The sequence below is a fragment of the Zootoca vivipara genome, chromosome 12 (assembly GCF_965207765.1).
Source record: "Zootoca vivipara chromosome 12, rZooViv2.hap1.1, whole genome shotgun sequence".
In the NCBI taxonomy this organism is placed as follows: Eukaryota; Metazoa; Chordata; class Lepidosauria; order Squamata; family Lacertidae; genus Zootoca; species Zootoca vivipara.
Genome location: NC_142595.1, coordinates 36,083,879 through 36,105,800, shown reverse-complemented (window position 1 = coordinate 36,105,800; position 21,922 = coordinate 36,083,879). Strand labels below are relative to the sequence as shown.

At 47.4% G+C, this 21,922-nt stretch overlaps 1 protein-coding gene across 2 annotated transcripts in view; it reads right to left on the bottom strand.

Moving 5' to 3' along the window:
- Positions 1 to 21,922, bottom strand: part of LOC118095127 (BAR/IMD domain-containing adapter protein 2-like) — a 26,482-nt gene extending 4,560 nt beyond the window's left edge. The window contains exons 1-13 of one of the 2 annotated variants that reach the window (XM_035136141.3): positions 21,826 to 21,922; positions 15,236 to 15,311; positions 15,017 to 15,103; positions 12,070 to 12,131; positions 11,728 to 11,799; positions 9,301 to 9,438; positions 5,846 to 5,998; positions 5,127 to 5,321; positions 3,789 to 4,017; positions 2,953 to 3,154; positions 1,309 to 1,380; positions 741 to 906; positions 409 to 449 (exon numbers count right to left, since the gene is read on the bottom strand). In XM_035136141.3, coding sequence (XP_034992032.2) covers positions 409 to 449; positions 741 to 906; positions 1,309 to 1,380; positions 2,953 to 3,154; positions 3,789 to 4,017; positions 5,127 to 5,321; positions 5,846 to 5,998; positions 9,301 to 9,438; positions 11,728 to 11,799; positions 12,070 to 12,131; positions 15,017 to 15,103; positions 15,236 to 15,311; positions 21,826 to 21,873 — 1,541 coding nt within the window. In that variant the 5' untranslated portion in view covers positions 21,874 to 21,922. The remainder of the gene's footprint in view (positions 1 to 408; positions 450 to 740; positions 907 to 1,308; positions 1,381 to 2,952; positions 3,155 to 3,788; positions 4,018 to 5,126; positions 5,322 to 5,845; positions 5,999 to 9,300; positions 9,439 to 11,727; positions 11,800 to 12,069; positions 12,132 to 15,016; positions 15,104 to 15,235; positions 15,312 to 21,825) is intronic. The other variant, XM_088655115.1, reaches the window with a different exon arrangement.

Genomic DNA, 21,922 nt, shown 5'->3' with positions numbered 1-21,922 from the left:
CAATGGGTGGGGAAACAACACTTTTTAATGCTCTTCCATTTTAAAACAAAGAAGCCCACTTTGCAAATATAAGACTCACATTTCAGGGACAAAGGCTCTAGCCTGGCCTTTTGCCCACAGTGCTAGTTTCCTGTTTGCATGATTTATTTATTTTTAAATGTATAGGAGCATTGAAAAGCTGCAGTTTTCCCACCTGTAACCTGAAGAAGGGCAATCCATTCTACCACTTCACTCTCCTGAATGCGTCAGCTAGGCCTGAATCACAAGGCACTCCAGAAGCTTTTGCTCATGGTGCCCTGTGCTCTCTGGGACTCTTAAAGCACTATATGCAAAATTATATCAGAATTGGGGCACTGGAGGTCTCACAGGAAGAAAGACAGCTGTGGAAGCCACAGGAGGGTTTCTTACCTTGACAGGGAGCCACTTGGACTGCCAAATTCATTTGCTAGCTGGGAAGCAAAACGAGAAAGAATTGCATTCAGAGAATCTTTTCAGTTTAGGCAAAAGGCAGATACTCAAGAGATCCAAACCCCAGATCAGCAGACGAAGCCACAAAACTGTAAAAACTTTGCACTGCAGAATTTGCAACTTGAATTTTGAATCGTTTCTGCTAAGAAATGTTGCTTAGTGGTCTTTGACCACTGGGTGGCAGCACATGAACGTTAAGAGGACAGATGTGGCTAGGGCACCTCTAGCGCTCTCCAGCTCCTTCTCCACACACAGCCACCTGGCAAACTCACCTGCGACAGGTCTGGGTTCAGCATGCTGTAAGGGCGCTGGCGGGATGCACCGGCACGCGGTGAAGGCCCGAAGCGTGGGCCGTCGCCACCGTCGGGCCCAATGGGGGGAGACCCAGCTCGGTCCAAATTTCCTGTGCTGCTACTGTTCATCTTGCTAAGTGGGAAGCTGCTCAGGAAAGGGAAAGGAGAAAGTTTTAAGGCAATTCATGCCAAACGACTTTTGCTTCCTAGATTTGATCCAGGATTTCTCCCTCTTTATGCTTTGGAGGAAATCCTAAAGCCTGGGCACCTAGCCCACCCAGCTTGATCCATCTATATCTTTACCTATATATATCTAGCAGTGGGAGAGGCAGGTGAGCACAAAGCCCACTGCAGTACAAGGATGAGGAAGCCCTATTCCCACGTAATCCCTTGCTGACTGGCAAGTATTAAAACATTAGCAGCTCCCACAAAGGTCAGCCGCTGGAGACCCTTAAGGCAATCAGTCTCAAAGGTTCAAATTGTCCTGTCCCTCCACCACCAGCCAAATCTCCTTCTGAGGCACTGCCCCCCCCATCTCCCACCTTACCTGCTGAACGGTTTGTCAGACCCTTCGGCTGGGGGGAAGGGCCGGGTGTAGGAGAAAGGAAACCAGCCTTTCCTGTAAAAGGCGAAATGGGGAGGGAGAAGCATGGGAAGCAGACATTTAAGAGCAGAAAGGAAAAGGGCCAACAACTGCTTCCTATTCTTTCTGCGCTTGAGAAGCGTCAGTGCTAAGGACAAGAAGCGGCAGAAGCAGGTGTAGCCAAGGCAGAGAGGTTTGGGGAGGTCACCTAGCGGGCTAAGGAACAGCAGGGGCTAGCAGCCCAGATGATCAGGGTTCTCAAGAAAAGGGAATGAGCTTGGTTTAGTCACAAAACCAAGAAAGGCTGATAGCCAGTGTTCTTTGCAGAGGAGTCACAATGGCCTCACCACCAGAGGCAGTATGCCTCTGAATGACTCTTGCTGGGAATTGCAAGTGGGGAGGGGGCTGGGAGGTCCTGCTTTCCAAATTCCCCAAGGCACCTGGCTGGCTGCTGTGAGAACAGGTTGCTGGACCTGTTCTTGAAGGACAGTGCCTCCTAGCTGGGGTTGCATCCAACCAAGAGTAGACCCACTAAAATTAATGAACCTAAATTGGTCATGTTAAGAAGTCTACTCTGAGTAGGACTAGCATTGGATGCAACCCTTGGACTCCCAGACCCTTCTGCAAGGGAACATAGGAAGCCACCATATTTTTCTGTGTATAACACTAGGGTGTGTTTTTTTTAAACAAAAAAAAAAGGTTTAAAATTGGGGCTCGTCTTATACATGGGTAGAGTTGAGGGGCGTTTTCTTAAATTGGAGTCCCCCAAAATGTCTTATACATGGGGGCATCTTATACACAGAAAAATACGATACTTAACACTGGGTTAGGCCATTGATGTAGTGGTCAGAGCCAGTGTGGTGTAGTGGTTAAGAGCGGTAGACTTGTAATCTGGGGAACCGGGTTCGCGTCTCCGCTCCTCCACATGCAGCTGCTGGGTGACCTTGGGCTAGTCACACTTCTCTGAAGTCTCTCAGCCCCACCCACCTCACAGAGTGTTTGTTGTGGGGGAGGAAGGGAAAGGAGATTGTTAGCCACTTTGAGACTCCTTTGGGTAGTGATAAAGCAGGATATCAAATCCAAACTCCTCCTCCTCTTCTTCTATTGTCTACACTGACTGGCAGCAGCTGCTCATGGTTTCAGGCAGAGGTCTCTTCCAGCCCCACGTGAAGCTGAACCTGGGACCTTCTGCATGCAAAGCAGATGCTCTGCCACTGAGCTACAGCCCTTCACCTCAAGGGAGCTGAGTCGAGCGGTTGCTGGCTGTAAGGTCCACAGACGTCTATCTAGTCCAGTATCCCTTACTGTGGCTGGAAGTAGCTCCCCAAGATCTCAGACGGAGGTCTTTCACATCACCTGCTCTATAAAATGTCAGAGACTGAACCTGGGGCCTTCTGCTACTATTGCACTACAGGTCTTATTCAAGCTGAACAGGCCTCCCCTCTCTCCCTCCCCCTGCAGAGGTTGCAAGAGGATCCTCATACCTGGTCCCTGCAAACTGCACACATGACCTGGACCCACACAGGTAAGGGTAAATTCCCACCCATCCAACAGGGAAAGCCTACCAGTTGTGTTTGTATGGGGCAGAAGGGGGAGGATCTCGCTTACATTTTGGTTGCCTCATTTTCCCCATAATGCCAGCCATCCCGTGCCTCGGTCACTAATAAAAGAATGATGTCTCCCTCTTGGAAGTTGAGCAGGGTGCTGTTCTCTCCTGCTGCATGCGAGAATATCGCCTGGACCCTCCGCCGTTCAGACCGTGGAGGCAGGACCGACAGAGGATTGATGCGGGGCAGAGTTTTGTTCTCCACTGTGGGGAGACGGGAACAGAATTGGGATAGGGAAAAGGCGAGAGTGTTAGTGGACCTCTCTGTACATATGTATATTTACTTCTAAGACCGGAAGAGCTGTACAAAGAATATAGTTTAGCGTCTGGAGACAATAAACACTTAGTTACTTTGAACTGTATGAGAGAGGAGTTTTTCCCTTAACTGGAGACTCTGGAAGAAGCTGTCTGATGGGAGCAGGAAATCTCTGAAGACTCTGCTAGGGCTCCACATCCTCTGCTGAGACATCACACAGGTGGAGGTGTGGCAAGCTACCCACTGACTTCTACAGGTCACCAACAGTTCTTACAATCAGTGCTCAAAAGGTTTTATGGCTTCTCTTCAAGTTCTGCATCTCTTCCTCCATCCTGGCCAATGGTGAAAAAGTGGCATCGTGCAACTCCAATATCGGTGTTGTTGTTTTAAGGGAATGGGCAGAATTTGTTCTGTCCCGACACTGCACAATCTGGAGCTCTGACGAGAATTCAACATAAACATGACTGATCAGATGGCATAAATTACAGAGTGAGAGTCCCATTCCATTCATCCCGGTTTTTAACTGGTGCTGGCTAAAGAAGGAAGACGGGCTGCAGATCGAAACCAACCTGGGGCACTTACCCAGCGTCGCCAGGCGGGTCTCCATTGACATTTTGCGTGGCATTGGCAGGGTGCAGGAATAGCTGTCAGCGGTCTTGGTCTGTAGAGGGGCCTGAGTGGTTTGTGTGGGTGGCAGACCTGATGTAATGGTGAGGGGTTCGGTGACCGGCGGGTGCCCCAAGTCCCGAGATCCCCGCCCACGGTGTGAGTCGCCATTTGGTAACGGCATCACCTCCTGGACTGAGGCACGCTGCGGGGGATCGGGGGAGGGAGAAGGGAAGAGAGAAAGCAAAGAACGGATAGGGAATTATACAGGTGAACCCGGATGCATCCTATTGCCCCACCTTCCCGCCGCACAGAGAACTAATAATAATAATAATAATAATAATAATAATAATAATAATAATATATTTTTTATACCCTGCCCATCTGGCTGGGTTTCCCCAGCCACTCTGGGCAGCTTCCAACAGAAAAATAAAATACAATGGTCTATTAAACATTAAAAGCCTCCCTAAACAGGGCTGCCTTCAGATGTCTTCTAAAAGTCTGGTAGTTGTTTTTCTCTTTGACATCTGATGGGAGGGCGTTCCACAGGGTGGGCGCCACTACCAAGAAGGCCCTCTGTCTAGTTCCCTGCAACTTGGCTTCTCGCAATGAGGGAACCGCCAGAAGGCCCTTGGTGCTGGACCTCAGTGTCCGGGCAGAATGATGGAAGTGGAGACGCTCCTTCAGGTATACTGGACCGAGGCCATTTAGGGCTTTCAAGGTCAGCACCAACACTTTGAACTGTGCTTGGAAACGTACTGGGAGCCAATGTAGATCTTTCAAGACCGGTGTTATGTGGTCTCGGCGGCCGCTCCCAGTCACCAGTCTAGCTGCTGCATTCTGGAGTAGTTGTAGTTTCCGAGTCACCTTCAAAGGTAGCCCCACGTAGAGCGCATTGCAGTAGTCCAAGCGGGAGATAACTAGAGCATGCACCACTCTGGTGAGACAGTCTGCAGGCAGGTAGGGTCTCAGCCTGCGTACCAGATGGAGCTGATAGACAGCTGCCCTGGACACAGAATTGACCTGCGCCTCCATGGACAGCTGTGAGTCCAAAATGACTCCCAGGCTGCGCACCTGGTCCTTCAGGGGCACAGTTACCCCGTTCAGGACCAGGGAGTCCTCCACACCTGCCCGCCTCCTGTCCCCCACAAACAGTACTTCTTATAACCTTTGGGCGAGTGTGGTCCTTCTTCATAGTTGGCTAAAGTGTCACATTAGTAGTTTGGGAGCTGCCATTTGAATCCTGGCAGTAAAGAGGGAGGTTGGGGCCCCCAGGATGAGCGGCCTGTTCACCAGTCCACCCCACGGACTCACGTGGTTTGGCCCCAGCTCCGAGAGCTCTTCCAGGACCTTGGAGCCAGGGAGGGCATCAGTGGCTGGTATGGGAGTCCCACCAGAGAGGTTATTGGCTGTGAGCTTGACCAGGGCCAGGGCCCGCTCTGGTAAGCGGGTGGGTTGAGTGCATGACGTCTGCCAGATGGGCAACTTGGCTGCCAGCAGCTCCCGTACCTGCAAAGGGATGAAAAGAAGGACAAGGTCCGTGTTGCTTGTTTTTCTTTTAGCCAACCGGCTTCCACCCCGTCCTGCTTAAGCTACTAGCAGTTGTCTTTTAGCTCCAGACTGCAGGAAGTTGTGCTGAGTTCTCTTCCCCACTCCAAATTCCCAGATTTCACCTAGACCTGCCTGTACAGGAGCAGACAGCATAGTTTGCGGGGGGGGGGCAACACTTACCTGACCTTCCAACAGCTGTGTGACTGCTGTTTACTGGGAGGGAGAGGGACAAGTTGGCAGGGAGGCTGGCACAGTCCAAAGCACTGGCAGTTCTATTATTCTAATATTCTCTAACCACATCACCCTGGCTCAGTGTCTCAGAATGATAAATTCCGCGCCCGTGCCAAATTCTGCAGTGCAGTCGCGGAATCGCAGAATGCAAATGGCCCTTCCTGATTCGCTCTCCTGAGGCCTACATTGGGGAGAGGGAAAGTGAAACAGGGGCTTCTAATCCCTCCTGGGGTGGAGAGGATGCAGCTCACCTTAGTGTGATAGTTGCTGAAGTGTTTGGAGACTGCACACTGGCGGTCCACCAGGAAAGAGTACCGGCGCCTCTCCTCCGTCAGGGCTGCCTTGTAGCCTTCAGCCACGAATCGATCCAGTTCGCTCTGTTTGGTGCTCATGATCTCCACGTACTAAGACAAAAGCCACCATGAGAAGGGAAGGAACCATCATGTTGTAATCTGAGGCCCAACTGCTTCACACCCAGGCCTGCATAGCAGTGCTGAACACCATTTAGTCTCTCCTATACTGTATTATGTAGCACACTTCATTTAATTTCATAAATGTATATCCCGCTACCCTTTGACAGAAATCATTCAAGCGGCTTACAATAAAAAGGATGTTTAAAACTGGGGTGATTTCTTTAGGAAGCCAAAAGGTGGCGAGGGGAAGGAGGTGAAATATGCAACATCATACTTGAAGCGAAATCGTTTTTTTATTATACATTGTGGAAACATGTTTTGACATGTCGCCTTCTTCAGGAGCGAGTGCGAGAGATGTCAACAATGATTATTAAACTGACGATAATAACCTTGCATAAAAAATACACTTTGCCTCAAAATCATACCGAACCAGGTATATTTAACTTCCATTCTCTCTCAAAAAAAGGTGAAAAGGAGCTGGTGTAGAGGAGAATTCTGAATACGTTCTGTATATGTCTTCTAGTCTCTAAACTCTTTGGTTAGACTGAGTAATAAAACAGAGAAACTTAACCAGCAACAGTAAGGGTCAAATCAGGCACGGCACCACTCACGCAATTAGCAATTTCATGATTTCTTTTTTTAAAATAATAAAATAGCAGCAAAGGAGTCTCATTTCCAGTTGAGACCACAGCAGAAGAGGCTCCCCACACCCATCTCTTTTGCTTCCTCTCCCTCTAAGCAGCCAGTTCTAATACAGATCACCCCCACATGCCTGCTATTTACTTTTTAAAAAACAGAACGAAATGTGTGATTGTTCATTGGACGCATGGTGCTATGTCGAGTTTAGCCTTAACAGCACAATCTGTGCATGTTCACCTGGAAGTAAGTCTGACTGTTCGATGGGTCTCACTCTCAAGCACATTTAGGATTGTAGCCGGAAACACTTCCAAGTATTTTACTCAGTACCTTTTTTTTAACACATTGCTGTTATCATCTCTCCTAGTGCCCTTGAAGAATGCAACAAGTCAAAACATGTTTGGGCAGTATCACATTGTATAATAAAAATTTTTTTCACTTCAAGCATCATTTTGTGGTTTCATCCCCGCCTTCCTCCTGCCTCTTTCTTGTCGGCTTTTTGACCTTTTGATGCTCTGGGCTCTTCCCGCCCCTCTCCCCTGTTCAAGGTAATTTCTTCCCTGCTCTTTGAAATGTTGCCTGTGAGGTGAGATAAAACACCCTGTTATTTTATATTCTATATCAGACATTTGCCCAATGCAGTTTCTCCCTGGCTCATGGCTGGAACTGCTGTTCAGCTTTTAGAAAGCTGCACGGCTCACAGAGAGATATTATTACAATCAGCAGATACATTAGCGTTCAAATGTACTGTACTCCTGTTCTCATGCCTTCCAATTTCAGCCCAATTGTGAGTACAAAAGGGTAGCAAAGGTGCTCTGAAACAACTACCATATATATTCCGGCGTATAATACGACTGGGCCTATAAGACAACCCCCAACTTTTCCAGATAAAATATAGAGTTTGGGATATACTCGCTGTATAAGAAATACGACCCGACGTATAAGACGACCGCCGACTTTTGAGAAGATTTTCCTGGGTTAAAAAGTAGTCGTATACTCAGGAATATACAGTAATCTAATTTTAAGAAACATAGGGCTTGTACTGATTTTTATATCCTGGGAAGCTAGGGGCAGCCTTATAAGATCCAGGAGCTGAAGGGTTATCTCCATACCCCATTCCCCCTACCAGCCCCCTCCTCGCGGCCTCTAGCCTGAGCAGGCCTTGATCCTGAAGTAATGGTTGCCGCGGCAACAAGGTTGACAAAAGGGGCCTTTCCGGAGCCAAACGCTGCTGCTAGGATTCACAGGATGGGGGTAGGTGGCGGGTGGTAGATAGGGGAGACAGGGCACCAGACCAAATTGAGTCAGAGAGCGAGGGAGACGGGTGACATCTGAATCAAGGCGGACACAACGTTTCTGCAGCATTCTCCATGCACAGGACCCCATCCCCTCGCAGGGAAACTTTGCCCGACCTTTCAGGTTTGCTGTGTAAGTGTGTACCGACTGTGCATGTGAAGGCGGGTGTGCAAAAGCAGCACACTACACTTGCACTCTGAACAAGCAGGGTGTTTGTGTAAGGCTCTGGGTACAGGGTGTGCATGCATAAAGCACAAGGCGTGTGTGATTTGCACACGTATGCACTTGCCTGTATTTGCGCTTACGGGTGTGCACACAATAGGGTATATGCACGGGTCTGGCGGAGAGACTGTGTACATTTCTCTTTGTATTACTGTCAACAATCCAGGTACCCCCTCTGTAGAGATTACCTCTCCAGGCACTAAACAGCCAAAGAATGTTAAACCCTTTTAAAGACATAAACTTCTTAGTGACCCCAATCCCAGCACCCAGATGGCATCTGTATGGAGTAGCCAGGTCCTGAGTGTAACCTGCTCCACTGAGAAACTTTAGAAAGCTGACCTTCCAAACAACAATATTCCTATACCTTTTTTGCATCCAGATCTGTATTTTTTCATTTACACAAACAGAACGTCCCAATATTATATACACTTTCAAAATTTTGAAACACAACACATACTAGCAAGGTTGTTCTGCTGTGTACCATTTTCCCCCTGTAACCTATCTGTTGCTGTTGTTGTTATTATTATTATTAAATGAAATGTAGCTGGAGGCTAAAATTTTAATTTTTTATCCCATCCCGTTTGTGAGAATTGACCATTCTGGCCTTGCAGGACTATGAAAACACCTTAAAAGCTCAGCTTAGAATTGAGATAAGTCAAAACTAAAAACACCATTCTCTTCAGAACTTCATGGGCTTTAATATTATATGTCACGAGATGGACTAACTTTTAAAGTTACGAGATTCTTTTATTTATTTTTTAAAAAGTGAGTGATGTGCAAAGTTGTGAGTTTAATCCCAGACACCCTAGACTGCAGGACAAGGGAAAAGACCACTGCTTGAACAGCTGCTTCCAGCCAAGGTAGATTGTAGATGGGCTAGAGAGGTCATTTGTCTACCTCAGGATAAGGTAGCTTCACTTGTTATCTTATATCTTGTAAATAAGCACACTTAACTTGAGGAGAGAGAGAGGCAGACATGAGGCTGTTTTGTCTCCTGCCCAGATAGCCTGACCTGCAATTCCACATATCCGCTTCTGGCAGGATGTGACACTGTTCCCTAAGGGAGCGAGCAACATTTCCATTGTTCTCTTAAGCACTTCCCTTTATGGAATCCCTCCCTCCTCCACTGCCAATCTCACCTGCACCTCGCGATCCCCGTATTTCTGTGGGTTTTTGCTATTCTGGCACTTCTTGCGCAGTTTTTTCAGCTCCGTCTGACACTTTTCAATGGACTCTGCTTTGGCACGGTGCTCGCCTTGGTATTTCTTCAGGGTGGCCTAGGAGGTGGGGAGGGAGGGAAGGAAGGAGGGCACCAGACAGTACATAGCCAGGTCAGCCTTGAAGGAACAGGATCCTTCCTGGTTCTCCGAGCCTCATTCCACATATAAATAGACAGAGCAGCTCAAGAAATGGGCTGTTGAGCTTTTATTCCTTTCGGATGACCAAGTAGATCAGGGGTGCGGAATCTTTTGTTCAGTCTGAGGGCCACCTTTCCGCATCAGGGGGCCGCATGCTAGGGGTGGGCAGGGCCAGAGGCAAAAATGGGCAGAGCATTGGATGTCTTATCTCTTATCTATATAAGGTAGCCAGCGTTTCTCAACTAGTGTGCCGCGAGACGCTGGCTGGTGTGCGGCGACGTGCGGCGACGAGAAGGGCGATTTTGCAGCTGCAAACTCCACCTCCCTGGGCGTCCTATTTCTTCGCCCCTTCTAGTTTCCACAGACCAATCAGCTTTCATTATTTCCATTTTCCCCATGCCTCACGTGACAGGATCATCCCAGAATCCTTTAGCCAAGATGGCAGCCCCCAGCAGCTAATAGTGCCGCACCCGCACGTGTGTCTCTTTTTTGGAAAATCGAGCGGACTTCAAGTAGCTACTTTTAAAATATTCAATCTCCATCATTCAAAAGGTAGTTTGTTGCTAATTCACGGAGGCATGAAGACCAAATCGTCCTCTCACAAGTCCGAGAACACGCACAGGGTAAGATACGGGACGGCGGGGTCGGGTGGGGTGGATCAGAAACCCGGATCTTTTAAGAACTCGGCAGCGCTGACCCGCCTGAAAGCAATATTTGGCAAGTGTTTCTTACAGTCATAATTATAATATAGGGCGGCACAGAGTTAATTTTTTTAACTTTTTAAATGGTGGTGTGCCTCGTGATTTTTTTCACGGAACAAGTGTGCCATGGCCCAAAAAAGGTTGAGAAACACTGAGGTAGGCTACAGTTTCAGCCACACTTCAGCTCGCACTTCTCTATCCAGGCAAGCAAGAGGCATTGTCTCAGTTACTGGAGGAGGGGATGGAGCAGGGTCAGAGTTCAGAGCTCTGGGGAGAGGTTGTGGTATAGGGAGAATCCCAAGGGCCAAACAAAGAGCCCCAGAGGGCCGCATTCAACCTGAGCAAGAGGTTCTCCACCCCTGGACAGATGCACGTTGACAGAATGACAAGCTGGAAAATGCCTTCTCAAATCAATACAACATACTGAATGCATTATTGGTTTTCCTGAGGGACAACAGCTGGCCTTGAGCCAAATTGGGTCTCTCTTGAGAGAAATCTTGGACCTGGCAGAAACAGGACCTGCTGACAGTGGACCCTTCTTTCTTCACAGCCGGTCTTAGAGCTGAGCTGCACATCCTCACCTTCGGCAAGAGTGGGGAACTTGTGGCCACCCACAAGTTCCCTGATGGGAGTTGCAGTTCAACCACATCTGGAGGGCTACAAGTTCCCAGTCCCTGACCTAGAGGGCTCTCAAGAGAGTGCCCAGCCCTCAAGCTTTTCCACATGAATAGCAAGGCCTTGTTTGGGCTTTGCCTCTGGCTAGCAAGAAGCTCTCCGGAGAAGTGAAGGCCTGTGAAGAAGTGCTGACCACTGTCTCCTTTGCTTTCTCATAGACTCTGACTATCCCTCAGTCTCATCTTCCTTGCAGGGAATTATTGTGAGATAAAGACAAGATGAAAGAAACATCACAACCCATGCTTAGCTGAATAAATCCTTGCCTCAATGGCACTCTCTTCTGTGGGTAAATTAGATCAGTGTTTCTCAACCAGTGTGCCTCCAGATGTTTTGGGACTACAACTCCCATCATTCCTGACCACTGGTCTTGCTAGCTAGGGATGATGGGAGTTGTAGTCCCAAAACATCTGGAGGCACACTGGTTGAGAAACACTGAATTAGATACCTCCCTAAATGGCCAACTGTAAGAAATGGAAATGTATATAAACAGAGATGGAACCAGCGTTTAATTTATGAATAAAACAAATGCAAGGCCCATGCCTTCCTGGAAGCCATACTGTGACACTATTTGACCTGGAAATTCCAGGAATGTTGTGACAGGCTCTGTGGTGAGGGAAAGTCATTCTGCACGTGCACACATTCGGGTACTTTCCTTCATCATTATTTCAGACATTTGGGGCATACATAGATTCTGATACTGAGCCCTAGCAAAGATTAACGCTTCGGATAGAATATTGCACAAGAAGTGATGGGCGGATGAATACACATGACAACAGACAGACAGACTTGAAATGGCAGAAGAGGAGGGTTCCGATATTAATCTTTCTCTCACCATCAGATACTTGATATCCAGTTCCAGTTTGTGTTCTAGCTGGGATAACAGCTCCGAGTGGAAAAGCTTCAGCTGGGACCAGGTGACAGAGAAGCAGGAAAGGAGAGGGTGAGAGTCAGGAAGAGTCAGGAAGGCCAGTGCCACCCCCTCCCGCCCATAGATTAGAGGTCCCGAGAATGGCTTTTGGACATGACAGAATACCAGGATAGGTGGGTCTGCAGTCCTGATTGGAGGCAGCAAAGGTGAGGAGGGGAAGAGGGCAGAGGTCTAAATAGGCCCATCAGTCTGATTCAGGCAGGCCTGATGCCAGGCTAAATGGGCCCATCACATACAGATACTTACCGTTTCTTCCAGCTGCACTTGGATCTGACGGTGAACCTCGGCCATTTGGAACAACGTGTCACCTGTAGGTCAAGGTGATTGGAGGCTTAATGTACCCCAGACATTCCCTGGTCTATGAAAAGGTCCTTTGTCCCCTGGACTCTGCCTGTCCCTGGATAATCTCCTTTCGGGTTAATTCCTTTCCTAGGAGTTGACCAAAGAACTCCAACCAGCTTTTAATTGGAACCCAAATGTCGATGGCAGGCATTCGTGGAAGGAGGCCTTCAACTCGGTACATACACACAAACTTGAGCACCGCTCTGCAGCTTCTGCTTTGGGGGGTGCATTGTGCAATTCACACAACTGTGACGCAGCGCACACTAAAGGGCATCCAGATGGGAGCACCCCCTCCAAAAGAAAGTGTGATCTAGCACAGGAGCAGTTCACAGCCCTATTGCCTAAGTAGCTAAAAGTGACAAAAAGGTGTTTAAAAAAAGAAAAGCAAATATGTACCCTGCCTATCGGCTACAGGAGCCCTAAAAAAAAAGCTTACAGCATTGTCAACCACAAATATCTTCTGTATACATTATAATCTAAGGTTGTTGTCATGCTCTGTGGTTGAAGCAGCCATGTTAGCTCCAGGGTGAAACAGTGCTGGTGACAGGCGCTTAACCGAGGGGGGAGAGGTGCTTCACATAAGAGTTCAGCAAGCTGTTTTGTGAAGCCGCCACACACACACACACACACACACACACACACACACCCCGGTTAAATGTGGTTGAATGGATGAAGGCAAGGCACCCCATCCTTTAAATGAGGGTGAAGGTTGGGACGAGCTGTGAGGGGATAGGTGAAAGGGTGGGTGAGGTACAAAGGGAGGTGGTTGGGCCAGGGAAGCAAGCAGGTATACAACAAAATCACAAGATACAGAAGACGCGCGAGAGGGGGAAAACCTGCCAGCCTCCCAAAGAAGACCATTCCACAGCATAACCTGGCCCCAAACCATTTAGACAGAAAAAAATGTGTCCGAACTATATTTGAGGTTTTACATTTTTAAAAACCTATCTGAAGGTGGCATTACAGTTAGGGCTGCAAGACAGGAGGAACAATCAACAGATTTATAACCGGGATACACATGCAGCAGAATGAGGGCTGTACCATTTCAGGCTGCAGGTATGGATGGCATGTTTGAATGCTCAGCTACATGAAAACTGCCCAATAAATAGTAACCAGGATGAAAAGGAGTGGGCAGGACTCTAGAATCTCTTATACCGTACTGCATCTTATGTGCAATTTATAACTTGCAGGGAGTTGCGTTTAGATGGGGCAGTGTTCAAAACTGGCATCCCTACCTCTCCTGTGAAGTGGTACAGCCCACCCTAACACCACAGTTTTCTTGCTACCTCCCTCTGCTGCATGGTGGAGTTGATTAATGGTAGGGGCCCATTTTAATCAATCCGGCCATGACTTAAGGGCACCCTTGTTTATGCTGGAGTCTATTTTGGTTCTGGTGTTGCAACAGGGAATGGAAAAGAGGAAATATTAAAGATTGCCTCTGCTTCTAACAATGAGCAGTAGCTTTTGTTTGTGAAATCGTACCTTATCTTGTATTTCCTTCAACATCTCAAGAAAGGGCCTGCCGCACTTTTATTTACATGTAATTGATGGATTGTTTGACAGAACCACTAAGAAATCTTTAGCTGCTTGGCAGCCCTATTTACAGCGGAGACTCGTACACCACAAAACAGCTACTGCTAAAAAAACCACAAGGCCCCACAGCCGGCGAGCTTAAAGACTAGTTTACACCGTCAGCAGAGCCAAGCAGTAACAATCTCCTTAGGCATGTGCAGTTTTAGGCTACGAGAAGCAGTGCTGAACACCAACCTGGATGGCTTTGAAAGAGAATTAGACAAATTCGTGGGAGACAAGGCTCTATTGGCCACAATGGCTATGTTCTGCCTCCACTGCCAGGAGCAGTGTGCTGAAAGTGTTGCTGTTGCATTCAGGTCTGGCTTGCGGGCTTCCCAATGGCGCATCTGCTTGGCCACTGTGAGAACAGGCCGCTGAACTAGATGGGCCACTGGCCCGATCGAGAAGACTCTTCTTATGGGTGGATATTGAATGCTTGCTAGTGAAACAAAACAAAACCCTTCATGCAGAAAAATAGGATGGCAGGGAGAAACTGAGGCCAGACTCTCCTCCCTGCCATGCTATTCAAACATACAAGGTTTTTTAAATTAAGGAAGGATTCAAGCATGCAAACACACCCAACCCCCTCACCTTCAGCCTGAAATGGCACAGCCCAAAGGAAATTTTACCAAATGGTTTTGCTGAATGTGCAAACTGGCTCAATGTCTCAGTTTGCCCAGAAGCAGAGATGTGGGGGCTTTGCTCTCTTGAGGCATCATCCCTTGATGATTCCATGATGCTTGAAGGGCAGAATTCCATGGAGTCACCAAGAACACATGGAATGCTGTCCTATTCACCACCAATAGTCCAGATATGGGGGTATGTACATGATGAGACAAGTGCAAGTGGTATCCTCATTGGAAGCGGCTCGGCAGGTGGAGCAGAGCTGCAACTCAAGCCTCCCAGAAGATATTCCACAGCCAATTACGGGAAGCGGAAGGGGTGCAGATTAGAAGTGGCTCTGCTGGTGCCCCTGCACTACACTGACCTTCTTGCAGCTTCACCCCCCCTCTTCCTCCTGGAAGAAACCACTTGCGAGCAACAGGAGTGACCAATACTATGTGGTTCCAAACAGAGACTAGATGCTGTGGGTTTGCTGGGGTTATGCCAACTCCAGATTTGCCTGCCTGCCTCTTACAATGATGCTTGCAAAGTCACAATTGGCTAACACCTTTTTGCAAGCACAAATTCGCGAGCAAGAGTGCTCTAGAGAGAGTTTAGAAGTAGGAAATAAGTCTCTTCCCTCCTGAGGGGGCCACAGGTCAAATAAAAAACCTACCTAACTCCTTGGATCCTTGGCTGTCGCTGGCCAACTCGCCGAGTTTCACTAAGGCATCAAAATAACCCTTGGCAGCCACTGTAACTCCTGCAAGGGGTGGAGGGATGGACCATTGAATCATAAACTCTCAACACAAAAGCTGCAGAGACCTTTCCCCTTTAAGGAACACCAACTCTGACCTGGCCTGAGGTCAAGGGCTGGACTGGGGCATTCCATTACCTGAGAGTGCTTTCTGATAGTTCTTTCCCATAGTAACAAAATTCCTTAGACTGGGGTTGAATTGGTCCAGAATCGCCTGGTTACAAGGGAGAAGAAAACAAACAAATAATGCAAATCCTTCTGGCATCATTCAGACAAAGTTTAGGCACTTTAACTTCCCACAGAGAGGCTGAGGCGTGTGCTTCATTTCCTAGCTGAAATCCACAGGAATTAGAAGTATCAGTATGTAAGTGATTGGTTCATCCCCTTAGCATCACAATTCTCTCTGTATTATCAGGAGAGAGGACTTCCTTGCAAAACAAGATGAATCACGAGTGCTTAGAAGAGACACATAGTAGTAGTAGTAGTAGTAGTAGTAGTAGTAGTATTTATTACATTTGTAATAAATGTAATTGATAGAGAAATCAGAAGATAAGAGTCTGAATTCTGTATGGTTTTATTTTAAATTGTATTTGATGTTAACCTATATTCTTCTTACGGTTGGAAAACTACTTTGTATACCTTAGTGAAACTTTGGACTTTGCAGAAGCATGAACTCAGGACAAAAGGGAGAAATGAGCTAAGAGGAAGGCACGATTGGCAAATCCTCACCGTGATCAACTCCCACCTGCAATCTTATGTCCCCACTGTGGAAGGATGTATGGATCCAGAATTGGCCTCCACAGTCACATACGAACACACTGTTAAGACCATATTCATGGAAGATAATCTTACTCAGCTACGAGTGATCGCCAAAGAAGAAGAAAAGTAGTCTAAAAATCTTACAAATGAAAAAAACAACAACAAAATAACATACTCTGGAAGCAGATATATAATCTGGCACAAGGAATGGGAGAATTGTACGCGGTGGCATGCAGGGAGTTGAATATGACAGAGGGTACCTGGGAAATAATACACAGACCTGGTTGACATGTCATGCTAAAACAAAACAAACCATGGTTTACTGTGAAGCTGCAATCTCTGGGAAAGTAGATTGGGGTTGTTTTGTTCCTCCCCAGGTATTCTGAAGCTGCACTAAACTAAGCCATCATTAAGCTCCGCGTATTGTCTGGAACCGGGTTTGTGATTTTTATCTCCCCCAGACCAATCACAAGCTGTAACTAAGGTTTGTCCTTTATGGCTTGTTGTTTGTCCAGGAGAGCTTAACCATGACCCCTGATGCAGAGGACAGACTAAGATAAACCACAACTTAACTCAGTATAACACTGAGAGAGGAGCAATGTGGCCATGACATCCTCTCCAGGAGCACCATGGCTTGACTTAGTATGACATGTGAACCAGGCCGCAGATAGATGAGAAATCTAAGAATGGATAAAGTAGCTAGGTCAAATAGCTTAGTTGTCCATGTTTTCCTCTAAGGAGTTCAACTGAGCATATATATCCCTATATTTCTCAAAGCAGCCCTATGAGGTGGGTTCAGAAGTGCTGGCTGACCCATGGCAACCCAACTGTAGTCTAGCATGCTAACCACCACAATGCCTTGATCAAGAGTGAGCAGAAACCCTAAACTTTACAAAAACATTGTCCACATCTATAAAATTAAAATTAACATAATTTCTGCATGAAAAATAAAACAATCAAAACTCTACAGATTTTCTTATGACCTATATTTTGTATGTTATATTGATATGCAAAAGTCAATTCATATATTTGGGGATCGAGAAATAATTGTTGATAAGGACTGTGACATTTTATTCATTTCATTTTAATGAAGGAATTGGTTTTAATGTTGCTTCTTCTTTTTTGACAGGTATGCATTAGCAAAATTTACAGTTCTCCCTGACTCATGTGTGCTGCTTGGTAGCTACTGGTCGGGAAGCTATTTATCTTGTTTTGACTCTGATCAAGAGTGCCCAAGGGGGGTGGAAACGGAGAGAGGGAGGGAGGATTATTTGGACAGACAGGAATGTGTGGGAGGATGGAAAGGCAGACTGGAACGGGATGAAGGGAGCAGACAGAACGATGGACGGAGGGAGAGGAGAAGGGATGTCTTGTGGAATGGAGTTGGCCTGGCCTAAACATTCACCAGAAATAAGTGGTGAAAGAGGGCCAACCTTGGTCACAGAGCGTCTACGCCTCTCCCTACCCCCTATCATTTGGGACTGTGATAGAGGGCACCAAACCTGAGAGAGCTGCCCTGGTGCTACCAAGTACTTTTTCCCTTCTGGAAATACCGTGTTTCCCCCTTTTTAAGGCGTAGTCATAAAATAAGCCATAGCAGCATTTCTAAGCATTTGAGAAATATAAACCGTACCCCGAAAATAAGCCATAGTGATAGGCGCTGTGCGGAAGAGAGCACTGAGCTCCCCGAGTCAGCAGCAGCAACGCCGGCCACAGCAGTGTTTGATGAGTCCTTTCTTGCTTTTGGGACTTGGTTACTATGCTGGCTTGGGATGGTGTGTGTGGAATTGCTGTTGCTGCTTCGTGTTTTTCAGCTGGATTCTCTGGGTTCTAAGCACTTTCCCCCGTTTGTTTGCGAAGCAGCACTCGGCTGCAGCCCCTGCCTCTCCCGGCGGCTGCAGGAGGCTGCAGTTGATCGCTATCTCCTTTTCCATTTCTTTTGTCTTTGAGCACCCGGCCCCGCCCCCTCTCCCCTTCGTGGAATGAAGAACGGAGTTTTAGCAGCATTTCCTCATTATAAAAAAAAGGTCAGGAACTTTTACTTTAACCTCAAAAATGGGATATTTCCTCTCTCTAAAAACAACTCTGACCTGAACACCAATAAAACGGGGGTAGATCACCTCCAGTTTATAAATCCGCAAGTAGATCGCAATCTCCTGGAAGTTGGGCTCTATACTTTGGCTGATTGCAAGCCTTTGCATCTTTAAAAAACAAAAACCATGCGCCTCTCAGTCTTAATTTTCCTTTAATTCATCCCCCTATACCCTCCTCCAACCATTGCCTCCTTCCATTCCTTACCCCCCTCCCTCTCTCCCCACTTCCCTCACTCCTGTGCGATCTCATTTAGTCATATACTTGCTTTTTCTGTTGTGTTGTCTATTTTATATTTAATATTATTACCCTTTATGATGTTATTTTTTCCCTTGCGATAATTATTTATTTTTTATCTTTAACTAACTTTCCTTTCCATATTTTTCCATATATAACTCAACACTTTCCCATTCCTTCTTAACTCTTTGGATAGAGTGCCCCCCATTATTGTTGTTAATTTTACAATTCCGGGATTTTTTATGGAACCGAACAGCTCGGGTGCTTCAGAATGTGCCTTCTGTTGCTACAGGGCTATGGGGCTTCACTATTTGACCCCCCCCCCAGGTTGGGATTTTTAAAGTAGTTCTGTGGGTCCCAGGGCGCAGAATCACCCCCGATCCTTTCCTTTGTCTAAACAGACCTCTTCCCCCCTGACTTTGGAAGGCTGTGCTTCAAGGGTGATACCAGGGGTTTTTTAAGACCTGCGCCTCTTAAGGATTGTTATGGTCCATAACTTCCATTGCTTTCTAAAGGGTTGGGGGTTTAAAGCACTGCCACCCCCACCCCACCCTGCAGGTGCTCGGAACTGGCAGCGCCAACAACGCGCCCAGCAGCGCGCAGAAGAGAGCACTGAGTGTCCTGAGCCAGTGGGTCCCAGTTGTACCAGCACTTTTTTTAAAAAAAGACACCCCCTGAAAATAAGCCACTGTGTGTTTTTTTGAGGGAAAAAAGTTATAAGACGGTGTCTTAAAAAAGGGGAAACACGGTAGGAAATCAGGTCTGGTCTGCATCTAGGGTTAGTGGTTGGACTCAAGCTTGCCTGTGGACCTTGGGAAGGTGCTGTGTCCCACTGATCTTTGACCCTAGACCTGTGGTAGAATTAGGCATTATCATCATTTAAAACTGCACACGTCTCACCTGGCCCTCATATGAAAGTTCCCTGCAAGTAAAAATCTAGCACAGTGAGGAGGATGTTAGCCAGCTCACTTCTTTTGATGCTATTTTTCTACCTACAGATTAAAAATCCCTTTCCTGTAGTCAGATGCTGAATAGTCTCTTCTGCCACCTTATTCTCACCTGATTCTTTTGCTGTTGATTCATCACAAAAAGACATTTTCACGCACGATGTGAAAAAGGGTATTTTGCTTTCCTGTAATATTATGCAGGTGAACGCCACAATCACATTCTGCCTTTTCTTGCCTTTTCTGTTCTAAATTTACAATATTCCTATGCCCCCCTCATTAGCATGATAAGATAATGATATGATCTTTTAGCCTAGCAGACGCAAAAAAGCCTTCAGCAACTTATTGCAGAGTAATGGTTAGAGTAATCAACTGTGCAGATCCAGGCTCAAACCCCTAGTCAGCCATGAAGCCCATGGACCAAGTCCCTATCTTTCAGTCTAACCTCATCTCAATAAGTTGTTGTGACGATCGAATGAAGGACCTTACATCATCCTGAGCTCCTCTGAGGAAATGTGAACTAAAAATGTAATAAAAAATTAGAATAAGTGGGCACCGCAACAAAATGTTAGTAATATGCAGTCCATTTCATTCTCCCTTACCACTTGGGTTTTCCATTCCACAACAGTGAATTCTGCCTTGACTGAGCATGCTCAGTCCTCATTTGGTTTTTTGGGAAGGAGCTCCTCATTTTCAGGTTAAACACAGCTGTGGGTTAAACCGCAGAGCCTAGGGCTTGCCGATCAGAAGGCCGGCGGTTCGAATCCCTGCGATGGGGTGAGCTCCCGTTGGTCGGTCTCTGCTCCTGCCAACCTAGCAGTTCGAAAGCACGTCAAAGTGCAAGTAGATAAATAGGGACCGCTACAGCGGGAAGGTAAATGGCGTTTCCATGTGCTGCTCTGGTTCGCCAGAAGCGGCTTTGTCATGCTGGCCACATGACCTGGAAGCTGTACGCTGGCTCCCTCGGCCAATAATGCGAGATGAGCGCGCAACCGCAGAGTCGGTCACGACTGGAGCTAATGGTCAGGGGTCCCTTTACCTTTACCTTTTACCCTAAATATTATTTTATGCTCCTGCAAACCTTGGGATTCTCCTAAGCCTGCTGATACCTCTTGCTCATGGGTGGTACCATTTTGGCTACATAACCAACGACAACTCACAGCCCAGACATGGGAGATAGAGGGAATAACAGCACTGGCGTGTATAATGTTCTCCACACACCCAAGGAAAACTGCTCTGAAGACCCAGATTTCAGACAACACAAGCGCCATTCTGCTGCCCCCACCTTCCCAACCCCAAGGAGGCAATGGCCCCTTCTCGGCATCTGCTTTAACAGCTGTCAGATGTGTCTCTGCTGCGCGAAGACAGCAAAGAAAGCACAGGAACCCTGGCCTATGTGCGTGCTTCCTCCCCGGATAAGAAGAGAATATCCCACCCAGTTGGAGTCAAGATGTTTAGGCAACACATCTCAGGGAGAGAGGATGGGGAGCGGAAAGGGTTAAGTTTTCCCTCCTCCTGGCCAAGTACATTGAGGCTGGGATTTGGCATGGGATTTGCTTCATTTCCATATGGGAGAAGAAAACACACAGAAAGAGCAAAAGCTTCCAGCTCCAATCTGAACTTGACCAGAAAAGCGGATAACCACAGATTTCATTGAAAGCAGGGAGCCCAGGTCAGAATCTGGCCTCACATCCTTAGCAAAGTGTCTCCAAGGAAGCGAGCAAAACAAGAACACTTTATTAGCGGTAGTGTTTCTATTACCATTGACGAACTCCCCACCCCCCCACCCCGAGTTTTTTCCATCCACATGTCCAAAGGCACAGCTGAGTTTCTAATAAAACAGTGGGACCAAATGTTGATGATGATGATTAATAAGAATAAGAATAATAAAGTTGCCCGTAACTACATTTCTCCTGCAAATAACAGAACAGTTCCGTTATCTGAGCAAAACTTTTTTAAAAAAGTTCACACAACTTCTCCATCTTAATTAGGGTTTGTCTGGTTCCCCCCCCCCCTTTTATTTACTAGAAGGAAGGGGAAACTCCCCAGACCTGGACATTTATCTGCATTCAAAAGGTGGTGGTGGGGCTGCGGGGTGGGGTGGGGGCACAAAGTGTGTGTGTTTGTGGAAATGTGGGGTTTGGGGGGTGGCGGCTTGTTGTAACAACTCTGCCCCACTGGCCTCTCCTCCCTTTTCACTGTCCCTTCCTTTTCTGAGGCTCTGTTTTTCCAAAAGATTTTGGGAGCTGAACAAAAGTCTGGTTAAGAACAGCCAGAAAGCAAAAAAGAAAGGGGGGGAAGGGGGGGCGTTGGACGGGGTTTTTTTGTGTGTGTCGGTGCTGGAAAGGGCTTGTGTGCGATGGGGTGTGGATGGCAGGACTGGGGCGGAGGAACAGAAGGACGGAAACACAAATCAGGGAGGGAGGGGGGCAGAGGTGGGGAGAAGCGGTGTGGGGAGAGAGATGAAGGGGAGCCAAAGAGAGGGGCGGAGGGGGGAGTGGAAGAAAGGAAGAACAGGAGGAATAAACAGGGGAGAGGGCTGGCTGAGGAACGGACGGGGGGATATGGGAAGAGAGGAAAGGGTCAAGGGAAAGAATGGAGAGAGAAAGAGAGAGAGAGAGAGAGAAAGAAAGAAAGAAAGAAAGAGGGAATGGGGAAGGGATGAGGAGAAGGATAGAAAGTGTCCCGCTCACTCACCCTATAGACGTTCTCCGTGAGCCGGTTTACCTCCTCCGAGCGGGACATGATGCCGGGGCAGTGAGCGCCGTGGGGCCTGGACGGGGCGTGTTAGAAA